The sequence below is a fragment of the Hypanus sabinus genome, chromosome 11, assembly GCF_030144855.1.
Source record: "Hypanus sabinus isolate sHypSab1 chromosome 11, sHypSab1.hap1, whole genome shotgun sequence".
Classification (NCBI taxonomy): Eukaryota; Metazoa; Chordata; class Chondrichthyes; order Myliobatiformes; family Dasyatidae; genus Hypanus; species Hypanus sabinus.
The window spans coordinates 22,924,292-22,950,897 of record NC_082716.1 but is presented as its reverse complement, the minus strand read 5'-3'; the positions used below and the strand labels follow the sequence as shown (position 1 = coordinate 22,950,897).

General features: G+C 42.4%; 1 protein-coding gene across 7 annotated transcripts in view; it reads right to left on the bottom strand.

The window, feature by feature from the left end:
- Positions 1-26,606, bottom strand: part of LOC132401765 (choline transporter-like protein 3) — a 160,696-nt gene that overhangs the window by 107,439 nt on the left and 26,651 nt on the right. For 4 of the 7 annotated variants that reach the window (XR_009514696.1, XM_059983943.1, XM_059983942.1 and 1 more), the window contains 2 exons: positions 9,568-9,710; positions 4,170-4,306 (listed from right to left, as the gene is read on the bottom strand). Coding sequence is in view for 6 of the 7 variants with exons in the window: in XM_059983943.1 (XP_059839926.1) it covers positions 4,170-4,306; positions 9,568-9,710 (280 nt within the window). In the remaining variant the exon portion in view is untranslated. Of the gene's footprint in view, positions 1-4,169; positions 4,307-9,563; positions 9,711-24,529; positions 24,687-26,606 lie in introns of those variants that run through there. The other 3 variants (XM_059983944.1, XM_059983946.1, XM_059983947.1) reach the window with 3 other exon arrangements.

Sequence of the window (26,606 nt, the reverse complement as noted above, 5' to 3'; positions counted from 1 at the left end):
CAACCCCAGCACAGTCCACCTCCTGGCATCCAACTTCCAGTCCCTGGTCTGAACTTGCGGACGTCGGGCCTCTATCTCCAAGGCAACCGACCCAGAGACCTCAACCATTGGACTTTGACGTCCGGATTCGCTGGTTTGGGCTTTGACCTTCAGTATTGTCCCCAGGACTTGGGACTCCAAACACCTCCTCATCACCATCTGAAATTATGCCAACAATAGTTGTGTCATTGGCAAATTTATAGATGGTGTTTGAGCTGTGCCCAGTCACACAGTCATGGGTGTAGAGAGATCAGAGCAGTGGGTTAAGGATGAATCCTGGAAGTGCACCAGTTTTGATCGTCAGTGAGGAGGAAATGTTATTTCCGATCCGCACCGATTGATCAGATTTATGGATCATTGGTATCTCTTCTGGGGAAGGTACGACCTGTAGAAAAAGGATGGGTTACACCTAAACCCAAGGGGGGACCAATATCCTTCTGGGTAGGCTTGCTAGAGGTGCTCGGGATGGTTTACACTAATTTAGCAGGGGGATGGGAACTAGACTGATAGTGCTGAGGATGGGGTAGTTGGTTTACAAACAGAGGCAGTATGTAGTGAGACTGCCAGCAAGGAGAGGCTGGTGACAGGGCGTGTCGCAGTCAAAAGGCTGAGCTGCAATGTAAGAGGTGGACAAAATCAAAAAGGGTGAAAACAGGGCTGAAGGTGTTATATTAGAGTGCACGCAGTATATGGAATAAGGTAGATGATGTTGTAGCACATTTACAGATTGGCACATATGACATTGTGGGCATCACTGAATCTTGGCTGAAAGATTATAGCTGGGAGCTTAACATCCACGGATACACATTGTATTGAAAAGACAGGCTGGTACGTAGAGGGGTGGCGTGGTTCTGTTGGTAAAAAAACAAAATCAAATCATTAGAACAAGGTGACATAGGATCAGAAGGTGTTGAATCATTGTGGGTAGAGCAAAGAAACTGCAAGTGAAAAGATACTGTTGAGAGTTACATACAGACCCTCTATCTGTAGTAAAGATATGGTCTACAAATTACAGTAGGAGATAGAAAATGAATGTCAAACGGACAATATTACGATAGTCATAGGGGAAAATTCAATATACAGGTAGATTGGAAAACTAGGTTGGAGCTGTATCAAGAGGGGGAATTTCTGGAATACCTACGAGATGGGTTTTTTAAGAACAGCTTGTGGTTGAGCCAACTAGGGAATCAGCTATTCTGGACTGGGTATTGTCCAATGAACCAGAATGGATTAGAGAGTTTAAGGGAAAGGAACCCACCCTGCAGTTTGAGGAGGAGAAGCTAAAGCCAGATGTATCAGTACTACATTGGAGAAAAGGGAATTACACAGGCATGAGAGAGGAGCTGGTCAGAATTGATTGGAAAAGGACATTGGCAGGGATGACAGCACAGCAGCAATGGCTGGAAATTCTGGAAGCAATGCAGAAGGCACAGGATATATACAGTACATCCCAAAGAGGAAGGAGAGGGACGAGGAATTGGTGGATGAACTGAATGAGTATTTTACATCAGTTTTCATTGTGGAAGACACTAGCAATATGCTGGAAGCTTGAGAGTGTCAGGGGCAGAAGTGAGTGAAGTTGCCATTATTAGGGAAAAGGTTCTTGGGAAACTGAAAGGTCTGAAAATAGATAAGTCACCTGGACCAGATGTTGTACACCCCAGGGTTCTGAAAGAGGTAGCTGAAGAGATTGCGGAGGCATTAGTAATAATCTTTCAAGAATCAATTGACTCTGACATGGTTCTGGAGGAATGGAAAATTGCGAAGTCTCTCCACTCTTCAAGAAGGGAGAGAGGCAGAAGAAAGGAAACTATAGGCCAGTTAGTCTGACCTCAGTGGTTGGGAAGATGTTGGAGTTGATTGTTACGGATGTGGTTTTGGGATACCTGGAGGCACATGATAAAATAGGCCATCATCAGCATGGTTTCCCTAAGGGAAAATCTTGCCTGACAAATCTGTTGGAACTCTTTGAAGAAATAACAAACAGGACAAAGGAGAGTTGGTGGTTGTTGTGAACTTGGATCTTCAGAAGACCTTTGACAGGTGCCACACATGAGGCTGCTAAACAATTTAAGAGACCTTGGTATTACAGGAAAGATACTAGCCTGGATAAATCATTGGCTGATTAGCAGGAGGGAAACAGCAGGAATAAAGGCAGTCTTTTCTGACTGGCTGCTGGTGACTATATTAATGATTTGGATGACAGAATTGATGGCATTATGGCCTAGTTTGTAGATGATACAAAGATAGATGGAAGGGTAGGTAGCTTTGAGGAAGTAGAGAGACTACAGAAGGACTTAGACACTTTTCTAAATGGAGAGAAAATTTGAAAATTTTCGGTGAAAAGGAATTTGACGGTCCGCGTGCAGTATTCTTTAAAGGTTAATTTTCAGCATTGAGTTGGTGGTGAAGAAGGCAAATGCCATGTTAGCAGTCATTTCAAGGGAACTAGAATATAAAAGCAAGGATGTAATGTTGAGGCTTTATGAAGCACTGGTGAGGCCTCAGAGTATTGTGATTTGTTAACACTAAGGAATTAAAAGCTGCTGGTCATCTCTGTCTCCGTTCCCTTAATGTGGACTGGGAGTAGAAGTACAACCAGGTGACTGGACTTGCCACAGTGTTGTCGCGGGATGGCATGGTAAGTGTTCTTGATGGTGATATAATAGTGGTCAAGTGTGTTGGCTCCTCTGGTTCCACAGATGATATGTTGGTGGCAGTTGCTCACAGACTTCTTCAAGCTGGCCTGGTTAAAATTTCCTGCAATGATAGGGAAAACATCAGGTTGTGCAGTTTTGTGCCTGCTGATTACATTGCTCAGTTCCTCCAGTATCTGTCTGATGTAGGCCTGAGGTGGAGCAGAGGCAAGGAGGAATTTTTTTAGGTAGAGTGTAGTAAAGATTGCTTTGTCACAGAACGTGATAGAGGGCAAGTTCGTGGGTACATTTAAGACGGAAGTTGATTGTTTCCTGATCGGTCAGGGAATCAAAGGATATGGTGAGAAGGCAGGTGTATGGGGTTGAATGGGATCCGAAATCAACCATAATGGAATGGCGGTCCAGAGTCGATGGGCTGAATGGTAAATTCTGCTCCTATGTCTTTTGGTCTTATGGAATGCATACTGCTACTAGGATGATGGGTGGAAAACTCTCTCAGCAGATAAAAGAGATGACATTTGACCACTAGATGTTCCAGGTGTGATGAGTAGAATTGAGACAGAATCGCCAACATTTGTGCACCATGTTGAGTTAATCATAAAGCATATTCCACCTCCTCTGCCTTTAAAAGACTGGATCATCCTTGTGAAGAATCATGAAGCCATTGAGCCACTGTACTGAATCCAAAATGGCAGGGGATAGCCATGTTTCCATGAAGCAAAGTACACAGCAATCCCTGATGTCCTTCTGGTTCAGCAATCTTGCTCAGACATCTTCAATTTTATTTTCCAGAAACTGTAGTTCACCAGCAGGGTAGTCAGGAGAGGAAGTCTAAAGCCACAGCATCTCCGTTGTACCTTTTCAAGGGTGCAGCAATGATACAACATTCTTTTCTTAAAGGGGATCTGCACTTGCGACCCAAGTCTGCTGTCCAAGATTCATTGATTTTCCCTATCGATAGATTTTTTTAATCGTCTTAAAACAATGCTGCTTACCGAAGTACCCACGGCGGTGACTGTGGATTTCAGTTGCAGTAGTCCTAACGGGAATGTTTGATGATGAGTGGAAAGAGTCTCCACCTAATGGCACCATCTTAAATGGAAGTAACATCTTACCTCCAAGTGTGGTCTAACCAGTGTTTTACACGACTTCATGATAGGCAATAAATGGTTATACCAGCGATACCCAGAGGAGAAGAGTGAATTTTAAAGCTATTGTGAATCTGTCAGACTTCACTCAGAGAAGGGTATCAACACAGTGCAATTTTGAACAGCTAAGAAGCACAGGTACATTTAAAGAAAATATAAACAAGTTCACAAATAAAATAAGCTCAAAGCAATATAGGAAATGGGGAGTCAAAAGCAGACTATTTGGCTGCTGTGGATCACAGACACTGCTCAGTATCAGCCAGTTAAACACAGTGCCCGCTCCCTGTGTGATAAATCTGATATATTGCTGGGTAAACATGCATACCATTATACTGAGCAAAAAGCTTTATCTCTTCCAGATCATTCAGTTGCTCCTGAGGACAGCTGGATACACAAATTGACAGTGAATTTATTTTATGGTCCGTGAAGTCCATGTTGCAGGTGTTCAGGAAGAAGACGTATCTATTTGAAAATAAAACACCACATTAATGAGTGAAAAATTAAAAGTGCAGTCCAGAGCCAGATGAGCTGGTCAGGGAGTGAGATTGTTAGTACAGCATTTGGTTAATGTTCAAAGCAAATTTATTATCAAAATATGTATAAGTTACTACATAACACCTTGAAATCCATTCTCTTACAGGCATTTACCAGGAAACAGAAATGCGATAGAATTTTATTGAAAAACTAGACCTAAACAAAGACTGACAAGACAAACTGTACAAATAAAATCAATACTGGGAAGATGAGTTGTAAAAAGTCTTCGAAAATGAGTTTGTAGATCGTAGGATCAGTTCACAGTAATGGCGAATGAAATTATTCACAGTGGTTCAGGAGCTTGAAGGATGTAAGGTAATACTGTTCCTGGTAGCGTGGGACCAACCTCCTTCCCATTGGTAGCATCAAGAAGAGGGCGTGGCCCGGATGGTGGGGATCTTTGATGATGTACGTTGCTTTCTTGTGGCAATGCTCATTTCAACGTACACACTGGTGGGGAGAGCTTGGCCTGTGATGGGCTGGTCTGTACCCAGTGCTTTGTCTAGCCTCCTCCATTCCTGGGCATTAGTGTTTCCATACCAGATCATGATGCAACCAGTGGGGATACTCTCTATTGGAGTTCGTCAAAATTCTTGGTGACATGCCAAATCTACACAACTTTTAGGAAAGTCAGGGCACTGCTGTGATGACACTTACGGATCCTTTGATATGTTAACACTTTGAAACTTAAAGCTGTTGACCCTCTCCACCTCTGTTCCCCTAATGTGTACTGGCTCATGGACCTTCAGCTTCTTCCTCCTGTAGTCGATAATCAGCTTTTTGGTTTGTTGGCTCCGTTCATCTAGATTTTCAAATCTCCCCCCTAATTAGTCACAACCTTTGATTTGGCCAACAACAGTAATGTCACAAGTTGCTGGAAGAACTCAGGTCAGGCAGCATGTATGGAACTGAACAAACAAACAGTCAATGTTTGTTCATTTCCAGGGACGCTGCCTGACCTGTTGAGTTCCTCCAGCATTTTGTGTACGTTGCTTTGAATTTCTAGCATTTGCAGAATTTTTTTGTGTTAGTGGTGTAATTAGCAAACTTAATTAGAGTGCTGGAGCTGTACTGAACCACACAATTGTAAGGATAAATGAGTGGAACAAGCGACTAAGCACACAGCCCTGTGGTGTAACTGTGCTGATGTGAGTGTGAAGGAGATGCTGTTGCTAATCCATAATAATCCATGTAATTTCCCTTAGCAGGCTGTAATGACTGCAGTTTACATACCGTGAAAGGCAGATGTTAAGCAAGCACTTGATGTATTGAGGGCCATGATTAGCAATAAAGAAAGAACCTACCCTGATGCCTTTCAAATCATTATCAGGACTTCAATCAGGCTTCTTTGAAGAAATCTGTGTCTCACTATCATCAACACACCACCTGCAGCACCAGGGGTTCCAACACACTTGACCACTGCTACACTACCATAAGGAATTCCTACCATCTCATGTCTAGACTGCTAAAGAACAAAGCTCCAGAGGTGAGGGCAATAAAGAGGTGATCACAGGAGGCAGAGGAGCGGCTAGAGACTGCTTAGAGTCAGTGGTCTGGGCCATGTTCAAGAACTCATAAGAGGATTGGAACAGTAAGCCATAGACCTTATAAAGCCAGTCAGGGATGAGTTTTCCCCATCCAGAAGCCCTTGATGAACGAAGAGATCCGCAGTCTGCTGAGGACCAGATCAGTGCCATTCAGGTCTGGCAACCAAGTAGGTCCAAGTATGACTTTCCGAAAGCCATCTCACTTGCAAAGTGGTAATTGTACTTCAGCCACAGAAGGATGCTTGACAGGGTTGGCAGGAGTGGAATGCTATCTCTCCTTACAAAATAAAACAAGCAAAATACATGACAACTAATTTCGTTCACAGATGAGCTCAATGCCTTTTATGATGGACTTGACTGACAATGGGGGCACCTTCATGAATTCCATGATTTGGTCTCTGAGGATGACATGACAGGAGGGTGAAACCATGGAAAGCCTAGGCAGGGAACCTGGCTGATAACTGAAGACCTATGCTGACCAACTGGCAGGAGTGTTCACTGATACCTTTAACCTCCCACTTCGGCACTCTGAGGTACCCACCTGCTTCAAGTAGGCTCCAGTTATACCGGGACCCAATTACTAAGTGGTAACCTGCCTGAATGAGCATCATCCAGTAGCACTTTCATCCATGGCAATGAAGTTCTTTGAGAGGTTGGTGATGAAACATATCAACTCCTGCCCAAGGAGTGACTTGAATCCATTCCAATTGGCCTAATGTCACAACAGGTCAACAGCAGATGCTATTTCATTGGCTTTTCACTCAACCGTGGAACATCTGGACAGTAAAGATGCATACATCAGGAAGCTGTTCATTGACTTCAGCTCTGCATTCTGCACTATCATCCCCTCAAAACTAATCAATAAACTTCAAAACCCAGCATCTTGACTCTTGATTTCCTTACATGCTGACCCCAATCATTTTTGATTAGCAACAACATCTCCTTCACAATTACCATCAGCACAAGTGCAACACAAGGCTCTCTGCTTAGACCTCTGCTCTACTCGCTTTATGCTTATGACTGAGGCTAAAGTTAGCTCTAATGTCATATTTAAGTTTTCTGGAGACACCACTGTTGTTGGCCAAAAAAGTTGTGACAATTCATCATACAGGAGGAAGGTTGAAAATCTGGCTGAAATGGTGTCGCAACAACATTGTCTCACTCAACATCAGCAAAACCAAAGAGCTAATTATTGACTACAGGAGGAGGAAATCGGGGATCAGAAGTGAACAGGGTCAGCAACTTTAAATTCCTCGGCCTTATCATTTCAGAAGATCAGAAGGTCCAGCAAGTAAATGCCATTACAAAGAAGGCACGACAGTGCCTCGATATTCTGAGAAGTTTGCGAAGCTTCGGCATGTCATCTGAAACTTTAACAAACGTCTACAGATGTGTGGTGGAGAATATATTATCTGGTTGCATCATGGCCTAATATGGATACACCAATGCCTCTGATTGGAAAAGTCTACAAAAAGTATTGGATACAGCCCAGCCCATTATGGGTAAAGCCTTCCCCACAATTGAGCAAGCGCTGTTGTAGCACGAAGCTAATTGCATTTATTCTGCCACCCACCAACTCCCTCCAGACAATTATATAATTCACGGGCAAATTAGTTGTAACTTACTAACCTGCGTAAATCACAACATGGGAGGAAATTATCGGGCCTGGGTGAAATCCATGTGGTTACAGGTTGAACATGCAAATAACACATAGGCAGCCCAGGTTCCAAAGGCCACTGAGCCACGAGGCAGCAGCACTACCAGCTGCACCACCATGGTGCCTTTAACTGTCAGCCCCATGAAAAAACGTGAGCACATAATATTACGGACATTTCATGGTGGTACAGAGAAAATGCTGCACTAGTAACACTGTAAAGTTTGGGGTAGTTGATTTTCCTTTTGCAAGACCATCAAACAGTTTCCAAAGAGTAGCTTTTCAAGAACTACCTTCTAAGTTCACTGCCTCCTGAACGTGACAACACAAGCAGATAGAGAGGCAAAGAAAGTGTATGGCATGCCTTCATCAGTCGGGACACTGAGTAAACAATTTAGAAAGTCATATTGCAACTGTATAAAACTTTGGACCATATTGGAATATCGTATGCTGTTCTGGTCGTTCTATCACAGCAAAGATGTGGAGAACTTGGACAGAATGCAGAAGAGGTTTACCAGGAAGATAATAAAAAAAAATGCTGGAGGAACTGGGTAGATTTGGCAGCATCTACGGAGGGAAACAGACAATGGACGTTTCAGGTTGAGACCCATCTGGAGTGATGAAGCATCTCAACTCGAAACTGACTATCCATTTTTCTCCATAGAGCCTGCCAACCTGCTTCCTCCAGCGTCTTGTTTTTTGGCTCCAGATCCCAGCATCAGCAGTCTCTTGTGTTTAACAGGATGTGACTGGATTAGAAAGTATTAGATATAAGGAGAGTCTAGACAAAATGGATTGTTTTCTCAGAGTAAACATCACCAATTGCACTTACTGGTCCAACCACACTGCAAGCTTGGACATTCTTCCTTCTGCCCCATCCCATCAGGCAGAAGGCACATACCCTCAAGCTCAAGAACACCTTCAATCTCACTGTCAAAAGACTAGTGGACAGTTCCCTAGCACGATAAGACAGATTCTTCATTTCACAATCTCACTCATTATGACCTTGCACCTTATTGTCTACCTGAGCAGCAGTTTCTCAGTAACTGTAACACTTCTACACTGTTATTGCTTAGCCTGTGCTGCCTCAATGGACTGTTGTAACAAATTGATCTGTATGCAAGACAAGCTTTTCACTGTACATATTACATTAATACACCAATTTACCTATTTTCTCTGGGACACCAGAAGCTGAAGGGTGACCTGCTAGAAATATATAAAATGATGAGAGGTACAGGTAGGGTTGGGTGATGGGTGGAGTTACATCTCTACTAAAGGAGATGTAAGGTGTTCCATCCCTCCGCTAGCCTGCAGATCACCCTGGGGCAAGGTGTAGCACCTGCTTATCCCCCTGATCAGGGTCATGTGAAGCCAAGGGAGCAGGTGGTGGATGGTTGGACGAGCAGCTGATGCATATCACAAGTCCTGGTTATGCGACTTCTGATGCCAAGCAGACAATTTCTGAAGATAATTGATAATGGCTGGGGTCACCCGTCTTGTAAAGACATTGCTCAGAAGAAGGCAATGGCAAACCACTTCTGTAGATTTGCCAAGAACTATCACGGTCATGAGACCATGATTGCTTACGCCATACAACACGGCATATAATGATGATGACAGGTAGGGGATTGTTTTCCTCTAGGATGGAAATATCAAATATTAGACGGCACAGGTTTCAGGTAAGAGGGGGAATGTTTGAAAGAGATGCATAGGGTAAGCTTTTTAGACAGAGAGTGGTAGATGCATGAAACCATTACCAATAGTGGTAACAGACCTAATTGTGACACTTAAGAGGTACGTGAGCATGCAAGGAATGATGGGATATTGATTATATGCCAACTGATTGGTTTAATCTAACTTGGCCAGACATAATGGGTCAAAGGGCCTTTTCCTAAGTTGTACTGTTCAGCGTGATCTCTGATAAATTGCCAAATTTGTTTACTTAACTGTACCATGCATAAGAGGAATATCCTTTAATAGTTACCCACTTTCTGCTGGTCATGTCTTGTCCGGACAGTGAGGCCCCCTTAATAGGTGAGTTTTTCCTTCCACAAATATTTCCATAGCTGTCATATCCAAAAATCAGCCTTTCTGCGGCACCGATGGTCACAGCATAGCCAGCTATAAACACCTGGATGGGAAGATGACACAGCCAGTATATTGTCAATAAAGTTGCAAAGTAGGAACTTAGCTACTTAGGAGCTCCAAAATATGTATGATAAATATGCACTCTATACCATAAATGTTTTGAAACAAATACAACACAATTCACATATTTAAAAAAAGGAACATGACAAACCACACATTCTCTTGCTTACTAACTGTTACATCACTGGCACTTAGGGCAACAATGAACATTCTCCATTTCTGGCAGTGTGCAGGGTTTCATCATTGCATCAGTAGTTTCTTCTCAGTTTCCACTACTGTCAGTCATAAGACATAAGACATAGGAGCAGAATTGGGCCATTCAGCCCATTGCATCTGCTCCACTATTCCATCATAGCTGATCCTGGATCCCACTCAACCTCATACACCTGACTTCTTGCCATATCCTTTGATGGCCTGACCGAACAGGGAATGATCAACTTCCACTTCAATTATACCCATGGACGTGGCCTCCACTAGAGTCTGTGACAGAGCATCTACAGATTCACTACTCTCTGGCTAAAAGAATACCTCCTTACCTCTGTTCTAAAAGGTCGCCCCTCAATTTTGAGGCAGTGCCCTCTAGTTCTGGATACATGCACTATAGAGAACATCCTCTCCACAATCCGCCTTATCTAGTCCTTTCAACATCTGTAGGTTTCAATGAGATCCCCTGCATTCTTCTAAATTCCAGTGAGTACAGACCCAAAGCTGCCAAATGCTCCTCACATGTTAACCCCTTCATTCTTGGAATCATCCCTATGAACCTCTTCTGAACTCTCCAATAAGAAAACATCCTTTCTGTGATATTGGGCCCAAAACTGTTGACAATACCCCAAGTATTCACTAGTATCTTATAAAGCGTCAGCACTATTTCCTTGTTTTTATATTCTACTCCCCTTCAAGTTAATGCCAACATTGCAATTACCTACTTTACCACATTCTCAACCTGTAAATTAACTTTCCATGACTCTTGCATGAGGACTCCTAAGTCTCTTTGCACCTCTGATGTTTGAATTTTTTTCCCCATTTCGATAATAGTCTGCATTATTGTTCCTTTTACCAAAATGCATTATCATATACATCCCCACACTGTATTCTATCTGCCACTTTTTTGCCCATTCTTCAAATTATCCAAGACCAGCTGCAATTGCATTGCTTCCGCAGCACGACCTATCCCTCCACCTATCTTTGTATCATTTGCAAACTTTGCCACAAAGCTATCAACTCCACGATCTAAATCACTGCCCAACAATGTGAAAAGTAGCAGTCCCAATACTGAACCCTGAGAAACACCACTAGTCACTGGCAGCCAACCAGAAAAGGCCCCTTTTATTACCACTTGCTGCCTCCTGCCTGTCAGCCATTCCTCTATCCATGCCAGTATCTTTCCTGTAATGCCACAGGATTTTATTTCGTTAAGCAGCCTCATGTGTGGCACCTTATCAAATGCCTTCTGAAAATTCAACTAAATGACATTCATGACCTCTCCTTTGTCCAACCTGCTTGTTACTTCCTCAAAGAAATCTAACAGATTCATCAGGCAAGATTTCCCCTGACAGAAACAGTGCTGACTTTGACTTATTTTATCATTAGTCTCCAAGTACCCTGAAGCCTCATCTTTTTTTATTTGTAATTTAATTTTTTATTGCAGTTCATCATCAAACATTTCCATAAGATGTACTTCAGACATTGTACATATATATCATATAATCATATATGTCACAAATCTCCACAAAGTATTTATCTGAGGTATACACTTACAGGAAAGAGCGGAAAGAAAAAAACAAGCAAAAAGAAAAAACTATGTACAAGTAGGGAGTGATTTTTTTTTACAACATATTCATTGATTAGAGAGAATAAAATCAGGCCTATGAGGCATTATGTAGTTAAACCATTTTTCCAAATTGTTCCAGCTTATGATTAACAGATGCTGTTATCTTCTCCATTTTGTAAATATCCATTGTAATTTCCATCCATGCATTTGAAGTTGGGCTCTCCTGTGATATCCATTTCCTAGTAAGAGTCTTTTTACTAGCCACCAACAGTATATTCATTAATAATGGACTCCAACTCTTTCCAAACCTCTGGGGTTAGGCTAACTGGCCTATAATTTCCTTTCTTTTGCCTTGCTTCCTTCTTAAAAAGTTCAAATTCTAAATTTGTGTATATCTACAAAATACAATTAAGTTGGTCAGTAAAACTATTGAAAATCTTTTCTTTGTACTTTTATCAGTTAAATCAGAGGTCGGCAACCTGCGGCTCCAGAGCCACATGCGGCTCTTTGATCTCTGTGATGCAGCTCCCCGTGGTTTGTTAGCTTTTGAAATGTAATTCGAAATTTGAAGATTATGGTGATCTTGTACAATATGAAAACTTTGCGGAGACACCGTTTCCTGGCACATCCGAACCGGCTCCGAATTAGCCACCGTTCCGACTAAGGGAGATAGCCTACGGGGGTTTGTGAGTACGTGTCTTTTGGAGCATCCGCGCCCACGGGGGGCGGGTTGAGGGAGGCTTTAAAGCAAGGCTGTTTAGTTCGGATAAAGTTATCTTTGACTGCAGTCTTTATTTTAGCGCTGCGTGTAGCACACCACTACAACGTGTTTTTTATCGCTATTAATATACATCACAACTGCCAATGCCTGACACCCACCAGTGCGCGCTTTCTTTTAATTCTTCGATCCAAGGTAGGCTACCTATGGAGTAACCTTCAACCCAACGTCTTTTTTTCGGAGTTCAAAATGTTTTTGTTGCATGCAGAAATGTAATTTCGTTTTCTCTGCAGGAGTTCATCAATTTCATAAATGCAAAACATTATAGTTTGTTTATACATAGCATAAAGGCAAAAAAAAAAAACCCATTGTATGCAGTGTTATTTCATTTTGTGGCTCCCAGTGTTTTCTTTTCTGTGGGAAATGGGTCCATATTGGCTCTTTCAGTGGTAAACGTTGCCGACCCCTGGGTTAGGGGAACAGAAAGGAGGTTCTGTGGAGAACAAGATTCCCAGATGGTACGTTATCTCCTGGTGCCAGGGTCAGGGACATTTCAGATTGAATCCACTTCACTCCACTGCAGATTGAGCAGTCAGAGGTCATGGTCCACAATCGGTACCAATAACATGGGTAGGAGTGGTGATGGCGCGTTTCAAAGTGAACTCAGGGAGGTAGCTTAAAGGACAAGACCTCCAAGGTTTAGATCTCAGGATTGCCACCCGTGCCATGTGCTCGTGAGGCCAGAACTAGGAAGGTCATACATTTTAACATACTGCTAAGGAGATTGTGCAGAAGGGAGGGCTTCAGAGTTTTGGATCATTGGGCTTTCTTCCAATGAAGTTTTGACTGAACATAAGGGACAGTTTGCTCCCAAACTGGAGGGGACTAGTATCCTGGGGAGAAGCTTTGCTGGCGCTGCATGGGGGTGGGGGTGGGGAATGGAAAACAGAGTACCTGAAGAGATAGTGGAGTGGTTGTGGAGAAAGATGTTGTTAAGCCTACATACAAAGTTAGAATTCGAAAGGTCAAGCATGAACCATAGTATCAGAACAGCTAACGGACTGGTTGTGGAGAAAGATTGTGTTGACCTACATCCAATTCAGGCATCAGAAGTTTGGAGAGGAGAGGTCTTCAATCAGGTCCACTGTCTGAGGATAAAAGGCAGGAACGGGTCGTGGCAGCATAATAGAGCTTTGACCAGCAACCAATTAAAGGAAGGCAGGGGCACCCACAGCGGCCATTGTCAGAGTGGACACAGTCAGAGTGGTGATCTTAAGGCTTTAGCTCTTCGAGGCTTCAGCCAAGAGAGGCTTCACTCAGAGAAAGCAAAGGAAAGAAAAGCTCCTTCTTTTATTCTCTTCTTTATATCTGCTCAGCTAGGGCAGTAGGATGGCAGACAGGATAGTGAACTGCTCCTCTTGCAGGATGTGGGAAGGCAGTGTCCTTGACGACTACAGCTGCGAGCGGTGCTTCCAATTGCAGCTTCCAACAAACCACGTTAAAGAGTTGGAGCTGGAACTGGATGAACTCCAGTTCATTTGGGAGGCAGAGGGGGTGATAGATAGGGCATATAGAGAAGGTAGTTACACCCAAGGTGCAGGTCACAGGAGAGTTGGGGACAGTCAGGAAGGGGAAAGGGGTTAAAGAGCCAGTGCAGGGTACCCCTGTTGCCATCCCTCTCAAAAACAGTGTACCACTTTGGATACTGCTGGGGGGTGGGGGGAAAGACCTAACAGAGGAGAGTCGCAGTGGGCAAGTCTCAGGCACTGAGTCTGCCTCTGTGACTCAGAAGGGAAGGGGGAAGAAGAGGCACACTGTGGTAATGGGGGTTTCATTAGTTAGGAGAGTGTACAGGAGGTTCTGTGGGTGAGAACAAGATTTCCAGATGGCATTTTGCCTCCCAGGTGTCAGGGTCCAGGATATCTCGGATCAAATCCTCAACATTCTCAGAGGATGAACAGTCAGAAGGTGTGGTCCATGTAGGTACCAATGACATGGGTAGGACGAGTTACAAGTTTCTGCATAGGGAGTTTAGAGAGTTAGGTGCTAAGTTGAAGGGCAGGACCTCAGAGTTTCTACCCATGCCATGTGCCAGTGAGGCCAGGGCCAGGATGATTATACAGCTTAATACGTGGATAAGCAGTTGGCGTAGGAGGGAGGGCATAAGATTTATGGATCATTGGGCTCTCTTCCAGGGAAGGTGGGACCTGTACAGAAGGGAAAGTTTGCACCTGAACTGGAGGGGCACTAATATCCTAGTGGGAAGGTTTGTTAATGTTGCATGGTGGGGTTTAAATTAGAGTTGCGGGGGATGGGAATCAGAGTGATTCTGGAAGACTGGAAAATTGCAAATATCTCACCACTCTTCAAGAAGGGAGAGAGGTAGAAGAAAGGAAACTTTTGGCCAGTTAGTCTGACCTCAGTGGTTGGAAAGATGTCGGAGTTGATTAGCAAGGATGAGGTCTCAGGGTACTTGGAGGCATATGATAAAATAGGCCAGAGTCAGCATGGTTTCCTCAAGGGAAGATTTCACCTGACAAATCTGTTTGAATTCTTTGAAGAACTAACAAGCAGGATAGACAAAGGAGAATTAGTTGATGTTATGTACTTGGATTTTCACAAGGCCTTTGACAAGGTGCCACACATGAGTCTGCTTAACAAGCTATGAGCCCAGGGTATTACAGGAAAGATTCTAGCATGAATAAAGCAGTGGCCAACTGGCAGGAGGCAAAGAGAGGGAATTAAAGGAACCTTTGCTGTCTGGCTGCCGGTGACTATTGCTCTTTCACAGAGGCCTGTGTTGGGGCCGATACTTTTTCATTATATGGCAATGATTTGGATAATGGACTTGATGGCTTTTTTGCAAAGTTTGCAGATGATATGAAGACAGGTGGAGTGGCAGGTAGTTGTGAGAGAGAGGCTACAAAAGGTCTTAGATGAGGAGAATGGGCAAAGAAATGACAAATGAAATACAACACCGGAGAGTGTATGGTCATGCTCTTTGGTCGAAGAAATGAAAGGTTTGACTATTTTCTAAATGGAGAGAAAATACAAAAAACAGCTACAAAGGAACTTGTGAATCCTTGTGCAGGTGCAGGATTCCCTAAATGCTAACTTGCAGATGGAGTCTGTGGTGAGGAAGGCAAATGCAATGTTAGTATTCATTTCTAAAGGACTAGAATATAAAAGCAAGGATGTAATCGGGAGACTTCATAAAGCACTGGTGAGATATCACTTGGAGTATCGTGAGTAGGTTTGGGAATGTGCTGAAATTGGACAGGGTTCAAAAGAGGTTCATTAACTTATTCTAGGATTGAATGGCTTATCATATGAAGAGGATTTGATGGCACTGGGCCTGAATTTGCTGGTGAAATTCATAAGAATGAGGAATGAGGGGTGACCACATTGAAACCTATCGAATGGTGAAAACCCTTGACAGATTGGATGTGGAGAGGATATTTCCTTTGGTGGTAGAGTCTAAGACCAGAGGACACAGCCTCAGAATACAGCGGTATCCTTTTTGAATGCAGATAGGGAGGAATTTCTTTAGCCAGAGTGGTGAATCTTTGGAATTCTTTGCCATGGGCAGCTGTGGGGGCCAAGTCTTTATGCATATTTAAGGTCAATAGATTCTTGATTGGTCAGGACATGAAGGGATTCAATGAGAAGGCAGGAAATTGGGGCTGAGAGGAAAATTGGATCAGAAGAACCTATTCCTGCGCTGCAGCGTTCTATGTCAATCCCAGGAAAATCAGCAGTTTCTAAGGTACTCAAACCACCCCAACCGACACCAACAATCATTCCATGGTCAAAATCACATTACTTCCCCATTCTGATGTTTAGTCTGACCAACTACTGTCTTCATGTTTTTGTGCAGTGAGTTGACGCCACATGATTTGCATTAATGAGCAGGTGTACAGGTGTACCAAATAAAACGGTCACTGAGTGTATATCAATGCAAAAAGACAAAATAATAATCAGAAATATGAGAAATGAAATAGATTGTAATTATAGAGAACCATCGATATCCTCAGGACAAGGAAAGTAGCTTTGCTGCCAATGAGTTGAAAGTAGATAAAGGCGTTCGGTCCAATTCTGATGTAGGCAAAAGATAGAATATTGTCCTGGATCCTGCTCTTGAAATGTTGCGCCTGAGAAGCTTCTGTGGGTCATGGTGTACCAGGAACTGACCATCTTTGCAAATGACCCACAGCTGCAATTTGTTAAAAGCCGTAGCAGCTCCTGCTTTGCATATTAACACCCTCAAGCTGTGCTTGAGCATCCTCACTGGGACACAGGTTCAAGGCACACAAGTTATTATTCTATAAATTTATTGAATATGCCCATAAGAAAATGAATCTCAGGGTTTTTTATGGTGACATATATGTACTTTGATAATAAAATTTACTTGGAACTTTCAACTTTAAGCCATGACATCAACACGACAAAGCCAAAGATAGCAACCAAAACCAGCCTAACTCAACAATAGCACTGGTTAAGTAGTGCTGAAAGGCGTGCCAGAAACATAGCCAGAAAAGAAACTTGTACAGAGCAACCCAGACATTCTGTTCTGCAAAAGTCCTCAACCTGCAACATAAAGTCTGCTCCATTTCCACAGAGGTTTGACTTACTGAGCATTTCCAGAACCTTCGATTTAGATTCCAGAAATTTCCCTTGCATGTTTTGCAAGTAGGGGCAGGCACAGATGTGTGTACGCATGTGAGACGGAATACAAAAGCAGGCTTTGACAGAACTCAATATTTTTGGAGAAGCAGCTAAACATTAGCTATATTTGTTACAGTTACATCAAACTAAACTTCAAATTTTGAAGTAAATTTACTATGAAAGTACATATGTCACCATATACAATCCCAAGATTCATTTTCTTAGGACAATCAGAGTAAATACACGAAACAACAGAAACAATGGAAGACTGCACAAGATGGACAACAACCAAGCGCAAATACATAAAGAAAGAAATAAATAACAGTAATAAATAAGTAAGCAATAAATATAAAGAACATGAAATGAAGAGTCATTAAAGGAGAGTCCATAGGTTGTGGGAACAGTTCTGCAATGAGGTGAGTGAAGGTCAGTGAAATTAACCCCTCTGGTTTAATAAAATGCTGCTTCATACAGTGAAATGCATCATTTTCATCAACTCAGCGAGGAATGATTTGGGCAACCCACAAGTGTCACCACAGTTACCTTGTCAACACAGCATGCCCACAACTCACTGACTGTGGTGAACTACATATACCTGTCTGGACACGCCCTCTGCTGACCGCTCCTGTGGCTCCTCCCACAGACCCCTGTATAAAGGCAATCAAGGCCTGAGCCCGGCCTCTCAGTCTCCAGGATGTAGTATGGTGGTCACTCACTGCTTGTTCCTTCTTCCAGTCAATAAAAGCCGATATCTCGCCTTTACATCTCAGAGTGAGTTATTGATGGACCCCATTGGAATGTGAGAGGGAGCTGGGGCACCTGGAGGCAACTCACAAGGTCACTTGCTTATGGCTCTTAATGTTAAATATTGTGTGGGTGAGTCCCTAGAACCTCAGATATATTGTGAGGTGACTCAGGAGCCACTCCTCATATACCCGACCATGAGTGCAAGTGAGTGTGTAAACGTTGTGGAAATTTACTTTGGTGCCCTTGATGCACATCCGGGAATAAGAATCCAAAGATGGAAAAAGTCTCTTTTAATGGAGCGTTGTGATCAATTGTTTTCAAAAACCAGTATCACAGCTAATGCTCCTCAGACCCACAATAAATTACAGAAAGTTGTGAATGGAGCCTGGTCCATCACACAAAGCACCCTACCCTCCATTGACTCTGTCTGCACCTCCCACTGCCTCAGAAAAGCAGGCTACATAATCACAGACCTTTCCCACTGTGGTCATACTCGCTTCTCACCTCTCCCACCGATCAATGCATACCTGAGAGCACATACCAGAAGCCTCAAGGATAGCTTCTATTTCACTGTTATCTGTCCCTTGAATGGACATCTCATATGCTGAAAGATAAATTCTTGATCTTCCCACTGTGGCTCTTATACTTCAATTGTCCATGTCACCCTCTCTGTAACTGTAACACTGCATCCTTCATCCTGTTGCCTTTAACTATCTTGATGTCCTATCTCAGGCAAGCTGTCTGCACAGCACACAAACAAAAGCTCTTCACGGTATCAGATACAAGAGAGGTTTCAGATGCTGGAAATCATCAGCTTGTGAAACTCAGCAAGTCAGGCAGCACCTACAGAGGGGAAATGAACAGTTGACATTGTGAGTTGAGACCCTTGACCAGGACTGGAGAGGAAGGGGGCAGAAGCCAAATAAGAAGGTGGGGGGGGGGGGTGGAGGGGAGGAGAACAAGCTGGCCAGTGAAAGATGAGTGCTGGCGAGGGAGAAGGTAGGTGGGTGGGGGGAGGGCCAATAATATGAGAAGATGGGAGGTGATAGATGGAAGAGGTAAGGGCAGAAAGAGGAAGAATCTAATCGGAGAGGACGGGGACATGGAATAATGGGAAGAAGGTGGTGAAGCAGAGGGAGGGGATGCACAGGTCATGATGGTGGGGAAGGTGAAGAGACGGGTGAGAGGGCCACTAGAATGAGTGAAAACACAAAAGTGGTAGGGGTGGGGGTTAAAATGGAGGGGAGTGGTTACCGGAAGTTAGAGAAATGGATATTCATGCCATCAGGTTTGAGATAACCTAGATGGAAAATGAGGTATTGATTCAACCTGCATTTGACTTCATCATGGCAGTGGAGGAGGCCCTGGACAGACATTTTGGTGTGGGAATGAGTAAACTGTAATTAACTAACTAATTGATTATGGATTCTGAGGTATGTCTTATCCTCAGTATTCACTACCAATACAGTACAAGTGAATACATATTGATACAAACACATCACATCATCTTTCAAGCATTACAGGGACCAGATCATTGCAACTACTTGTAAATCATTGCAACTACCATTCTAACATCAGACATAGGAGCCCAGCAGTGGTGTGCTAATTTCCTGCATCTTCCATCAGTTATCACCCAATGAAAACTGCCCAGGTTAAATGTGACACAACCTGAGCAACTCTATTAAAGGGAGATGAACAGCTTTATGTGAAAGATGCATGTAATGCACATTTAATTAAAATCAATTTATTTAAAAGTGATTATTTTGTTTTAAAAATGTTTCCCATGACCTCTAGAAGACCATCTCATGTGCAAAGTGGGAATTCCAGACTAAACTTGAAGTACAGAGGGATGCCTGACAACTCTGACAGGGCTTGGGTGCCATCACTTCCAGGAAGCAAAACCAAATGACATAAATGTCAAGATGTTCACTCCCTGATGAGCTTGATGCCTTTTATGCTTTCTGTCAGGGAGTATTCTGGAGTTATATAAATACAGCAGATATTAATTCAAGCATGAGTCAATCTTCAGTTGTTAAGGTAAATTGCAAGTAGTAAATTGAAATTAAAGGTGCACCTTTGCAAATAAACAATTCTGCCTTTGCAGCACAGACTAAGGGATATGGTTTGCAAAATGGCAGCCACGAATCACATTTGCATGTGTGTCAGCCAACATTAAGATAATGGGGTTGTGACGGTGGTGTCTGAAAAGGGGATGCTGTCCAAGTTGCTTGCCATCTTGGACAATGTCTCCCATCCACTCCATAATGTACTGGTTAGGCACAGGAGTACATTCAGCCAGAGACTCATCCCGCCAAGATGCAACACTGAGCGTCATAGGAAGTCATTCCTGCCTGTGGCCATCAAACTTTACAACTCCTCCCTCAGAGTGTCAGACACCCTGAGCCAATAGGCTGGTTCTGGACTTATTTCCACTTGGCATAATTTACTTAATATTATTTAATTATTTATGGTTTTTATATTGCTATATTTCTACACTATTCTTGGTTGGTGCGACTGTAACGAAACCCAGTTTCCCTCGGGATCAATAAAGTATGTTTGTCTGTCTGTCTGTCTGTCCAATTGCCCTGCATCACCTAGTTTAAGGAATTTGCACCATCAGAATCAGAAATCAGGTTTAATTTCGCTGGTTAATGTGAATTTGGTTGACTTTGTGGCAGCAGTACAATGCAGTACATAATAATGTATTATGTGCCAAAATTAGAGAGGGTTCAAAGAAGGTTCACGACATATGAAGAGTGTTTGATGGCTTTGGGCCTGTATTCACTAGAATTCAGAAGAATGAGGGGTGATCTTATTGAAACCCATTGAGTAGTGGAAGGGTTTGGTAGGGTGGATGTGGAGAGGATGTTTCCTATGGTGGGAGAGTCTAAAACCAGAGGACACAGCCTCAGAATGGAGGGGTGTCCTTTTAGAAAGCAGCTGAGAAGGAATTTCTTTAGCCAGAAAGTGGTGAATCTGTGGAATTCATTGCCACAGGCAGCTGTGGAGGCCAAGTCTTTATGTAGATTTAAGACAGAGGTTGACAGATTCTTGATTGGTCAGGGTATGAAGGGATATGGGGAGAAGACAGGAAATTTGGATCAGCCATGATGAAATAGTGGAACAGACTTGATGGGTCAAATGACCTAATTCTGATTCTATATCTTACTGTGAATTACTGTAAATAAATAAATGAATGAATGAATGAATGAATAAAATAGTTAAATTAAATAAGTAGTGCAAAAATAGATTTAAAAACAGTTCTGAGGTAGTGTTCATGGGTTCAATGTCCATTCAGAAGTCACTTGGCAGAGGGGAAGAAGCTGTTCCTGAATCATTGTGTGTGTGCCTTCACGCTTCTGATGGTAGCAATGAGAACAAGGCATGACCTTGGTGATGGGAGGCCTTAGTGATGGATGCCAGCTTTTAGAGACATCACTCCTTGAAGATAATCTGGATACCATGGAGGAGAGTGCTCATGATGGAGCTAACTAAGTTTACAACTCTCTGCAGTTTAATTTGATCTTGTGTAGTAACTCCTCCCGTACCAGACGGTGATGCAGCCAGTTAGAATGCTCCTAACAGTACATCTGTAGAAATTTTCAAGTGGTTTTGGAGACATACCAAATCTTATCATACTCCTAATCAAATAATGCCACTGTTTTGCCTTCTTTGTAGTTGCATCGATATATTAGTCCAGGTTAAATCCTCACAGATTTTGACACTCAGGAACTTGAAACTGCTCACTCTTTCCATATCTGATCCCTTTATGAGGACTGGTGTGTGATCTCTCGACTTACCTTTTCTGAAATCCACAATCAGTTCTTTGGTCTTACTGACGTTGAACGCAAAGTTGTTGCTACGATACCACTCAACTAGCTGATATATCATGCTCCTGTATGCCCTTCTCTTCACCATCTGAAATTCTGCCAACATTTGTTTCATCAGCAAATTGAGCTATGCCTAGCCACACAGTCATGGGTGTAGAGAGAGTAGAGCAGTGGGCTAAGCACACATACCTGAGGTGCACCATCGTAACATTGTGTATGTTCAGGTAAGTTTTCAATCAGTTTGTCCCAGCCAAGGTATTTGAACATTCAGAACGGTCGCCCATTGTAGATGGCAAAGGCAGCATTGTCAACACAAAGTATTGAAGTAAGCAATATCATTGTAACTATTGAAACTATATTGAATCACCTATTGATCTTAATGGTATAAACATGTGATGTACTCTTGAGTTTGGAAACTACACCAGGAGGGTTTCTGTTGTTCTGACAAATAAAGATGTTCATATCAACAATTTCTCCAGTGAGTTAGTTGCAGTCACACTTGCTGGCAATGAAAGAACATGGAGGCAGCTTCATGAACCCCTACAGCTCCTGTCATCCATGCCACCTCATTCTCTGAGGCCAAGGTGAAAGCATCCTTCACGATGGAAGGCAACTGGCTCAGGCAGCCTGCTTGGACGAGTACTAAAAAACTGTATTAATCATCTGGCTGGAGCATTTATGGACAACCTCGCACTTCAGCAGTCCGAGGCACGTACTTGCCTCATCAATCCCCCAGGAAGAACACGGTAACTTTCCTCAATGACACTCATCCAGCAGCACGTATATCCACTGTGATGACGTACTTCCCAGGTTGGCCATAGAGCGTGACAACTCCTGCCTAAGGAGTGACCTGCATTCACTCCAATTTGCCTATGGTCACAAGGGGTCAATAACAGATGCTATATCATTTGCTCTTTACTCAGCTCTGGAAAACCTGGACAATGAAAGTGCATATATCAGAACTAAGCTCAAAGAACTAAGCCTTGGTACCTCCCTTTGCAACTGCACCCCCAATCTGCTCACTTTCCGACCTCAGTCAGTATGGATTGGCAACAACACCTCCTTCACAATCACCATCAGCACAGGTACACCACAAGATTGTGTGCTTTGCCCCCCCCCCCCACCCCGCTCTCACTTTACACTTTATGACTGTGGCTAAGCAGAGCTCCAGTGTCGTATTTAATTTTGGAGATGGCACCACTATTGTTGGCCTAAATAAAGGTCATAACAAATCTGAATAGAGAGAGATGAAAATCTGGTTGAGTGGTACAATACCAACAGTCTAGCACTCCAGCATCATTAAAACCCAAGGCACAGTATCGACTACAGGAGGAAGCCAGAGGTTCAAAAGCCAGCCCTCATTAGGAGAACGGAGGTGGAGCTAAAAATTTTGACACATTTCTAAAGACGTACAGTGCTGAGTATCTTCGCAGATTGCATCACAGCCAGGTATGGAAACACCAAAGCCCAGGAATGGAAAAGGCTACAAAGAGTGGTGGAGTTGTCCATCACAGGCAAAGCTCTACCCACCACCAAACATATTCACATGGAACGCTGCCACAAAAAAGCAGCATCCATCATCAAAGAGCCCCACCATGCAGCCCATATCCTGTCCTCACTGGTACCATCAGAAGCTGAGGATCCCATGCTCCCAGGTTCAGAAAGTTATTACCCTACAGGCTCCTAAACTAGCTTGAGTAATTTCAATCACCACTAATTTTAACTGTTATTATGATCTACAGACTCTCTTTCAAGGACACTTTACAACTCCTGTTATCAGTATTATTTTTATTTGTACAGTTTGTCTTCTTCTGCACATTGATAGTCTTTGTGTATAGTTTTTTTTTGTAAATTCTATTCTGTTTCTTACTTCTTTTTGTGATTGCCCGAAGCAAATGAATCTCAAGGACATATATGGTAAAATACATAATTTAATAATAAATTTATATTTAACTTTGAAATGGTACTTTTCACGGTTTGCGAATGCCCTGGAAATCCTCACAAGCACTCAAACAACATTGACAGTCAGAAAGGCCAAGAGGGTGTGGAAGGGCCGACTGCCAAAACACAGTTAGCAGATGCTTCCTGTTTTAAACCTTAGATCCGGCCTCATGAAGTCAATGGATAAGCACCAACTACAAACAGTGCTGCATTAGGAACTTGGGGAGATGAGCAGAATTTATTTTTAATCAGTGCGCCTTTGTGATCTGGAATGTTCTATATGAAGGGCAGGTGGAAACAGTTTCAATGGGGAAATGGGCCATAGGGTTGAAACAGAAGTATTCTCAAAGGTGTGGAGAAAGAAGGGTGCAGAGCACAGAGAAGATAGGGTGAACAGCCCCTCTGCAGCAAGTTTATATGAAGAAAATAATGTGCAGGAGAAATGGGAGTTGAAACTGCAGATTGAGCCACTGAGCAGGGTGTAGCAATGAAGTGAAGGTGAATTAATCGCCTTTAATTTCCATTCTTCAAATAGTTCACATACCTCAAGTCAGGCAACTGGATACAAAATCCACCCCTGCCTGTCTTTGAAGTGAACAACACACACCTTCTCTCGGAAATATTTTGTCGAACATTTTGTATACTTATGCACACACATTTGGAGCACATCTTAAGAGAGGTGAAGTTCAGCTCTGCTGTAAAAGCTCACTATCACCTTCCAACTTCTCACTGTTCCACTCTGTATCTCAAAAAAAATTAAAATAATGTCTCTAACAGAGAAGCTGAAAACTGTTATAAAAAATTAAAATTTGATTTGAAATCAATTTAAGCTTCTGGCTAGCAGAATAACGACAACAAAATTAATGCTATTGAAAAGAGATTCTGAGATAGGCACATGGATGATAAAAAAAAGGCTATGTGTAGAGGAGGATAAAAAGGGATAGGTTGATCATGGAGTAGGTTAAAAGGTCAGCATAACACCTTCAAGCGAAGGCTTGTCTAATGCTCTGTGAATAGATTGTTGATCAGAAATCTTAAACCTGTCCAGGATGCTTTCTAATCTTCTAAATACCTCCAGAACTTGTCATATTTAATTCAAGGTAATTCAAGCGCCTAACCAAACTTACTTTTACTCCGTAGTTCACCAATGGCCGTGTTCCACATTTGGACTCAATCATGAATCTAGCAGCAGAGGAGGTTACTTCAGACTGTCACAAGCAAGCGTGAGATTGTGAACTGTCCAGTAGAAACAACGCCTTGATTTGGCCTACTCAGACTGAACCCCACAGCTAGTTAAAGAATCTTACCTGAAGCCTATGAAGAAAACCATTAATAAGACAATTTACGTCAATGTTCATAGGATGAGGTAATATATATAATGCATTGGAACACTAAGACTGGATCAGGTTTCTAACAAGTCAGGCTGTGCAGATAAACAATGCCACTGTACATTTTAGAAATTAATTGCCAGATGAGAAGTTGAATTGGCTTACATTGTTTCCATCAAGGGCAAGTTTGCAATTTTTAAGAACACACAGATCAACTTGAACATATATGCTCAGATCACAGGATGACACTTTCTCTGGTTTCATCTTGAATACATTTTGAGAAGATAAAAACTTAAATGCAGCCAACTGCTGATTGACTCTTATGCTTTAACATACATTATCGAGAGAAAGCAATGGTGTTATAAACATTACCGGTTCCGAGTATCAATTCATTGTTAACAATAATCGAGTGTTGTACTTTTCAGTGATCACAGTATTCTTAAAATTCCAAGACGTTAGCAAAGAAAAAGTGGAAGCAACATCGCACCAATGGGTGAATTGTTCAACTTTGCAAAACTTTAATAGTACAGGCATGATTTGACCCAGCACATTCCTCAAAAAATCAGAAATTGAGGACAAAAATGCTGAGGAAAATGTTACACAATATAGGAAGTGAACTCAGAGAAGATATTCCTGAGAACACAGAGATAACAAACTTAGCGAATATAGTGAGATTTCTAAAACAAAAAGCAAGATCTCCCAATACCAAGTTATTTAAACAGTTATTTACTTATGCCTAGAGATGCAAAGACTTGTGTCAGGAAACAAGACTCTAAACAATTGTATGAAGGTTCTTATTTCATAATTATTGGGTCTCTAATGCTCATAACTTCTCTTATTTAACTTCTAGGAACATGATTTTTATTGGCAGTGAGAGTAACTTGATAAAACTTTAATAAAAGCCAGATATTATTTTACTGAGATACTTTTAGACTGACCAAGTTCCTGAAACTGCCAACTTGGTGGATTCATTCCTCAAAAAGTAATCCATACTCCGTGAATAATGATCTGCAAATTTAAGTTTAAATGTCACCTTGGCAGCTGGGGAATTTAAATACAGTTAATTAAATAGCCTGGAATTTAGAGAAAGAATTCCGGCAACAACGTTGATGTAATTATTGGAAATATGACTGTCAAGTTCACTATTGCCCTTTTGGGAAGAAAGTCTGTTGCCCTAATGCACTCTGGTTCACCTCTGACCACTAGAAATATGGTGGCCTTTTAACATTCCTTTGAAATGGCCCAGCATGCTGTTTAATGATGGCACCACTTCCTTTAGGCCAGTCTGAAATAGGCATCAAGAACTGCCCTTGAAAGCAGTGCCCATATCCCGTGACAAGGCTGCTTTGGACTCTAGCATCATTTCAGCAGGTCACCACTACAGGAGATATCTCAACATCTCCTGGAACAACACGTTTGTTAACCAAATACACATTCACACAATTTCCTACTTTTTACTGTACAGTTCATTTCTTCTGGTACTGAGGTCTGTTGCAGAAATTGTGAGTTCAGATCTCCCACATAACCTGTAAACTTACAGCAAGAATGGATACATCTGGGTGCAGTGTGACTGTGGAAATGCAGAGCATTCTCTCCCAGCAGCCGGTGAGGCTTGGGGGCCAAATGAAACCAAGACAGTCTCCCTTTCTCGTTAGGTAAAGATCTTAAGGGATTTGGAAGCAACCTAACGAGATGGAGAATTAGATAATACTTGAAGAGAGGAGTGGGATTGAATAACCTTTCCCATGACCTAATCTGCCCTAGACTAATCTAAATCTATCCTATGGTCTCTTCCCACAACTTTTGCATCATGTCCAGCTGAAATGCAGTATCTGGTTCAGTATACATCGTGTTGCATGTTATTGTGCTTGGACAG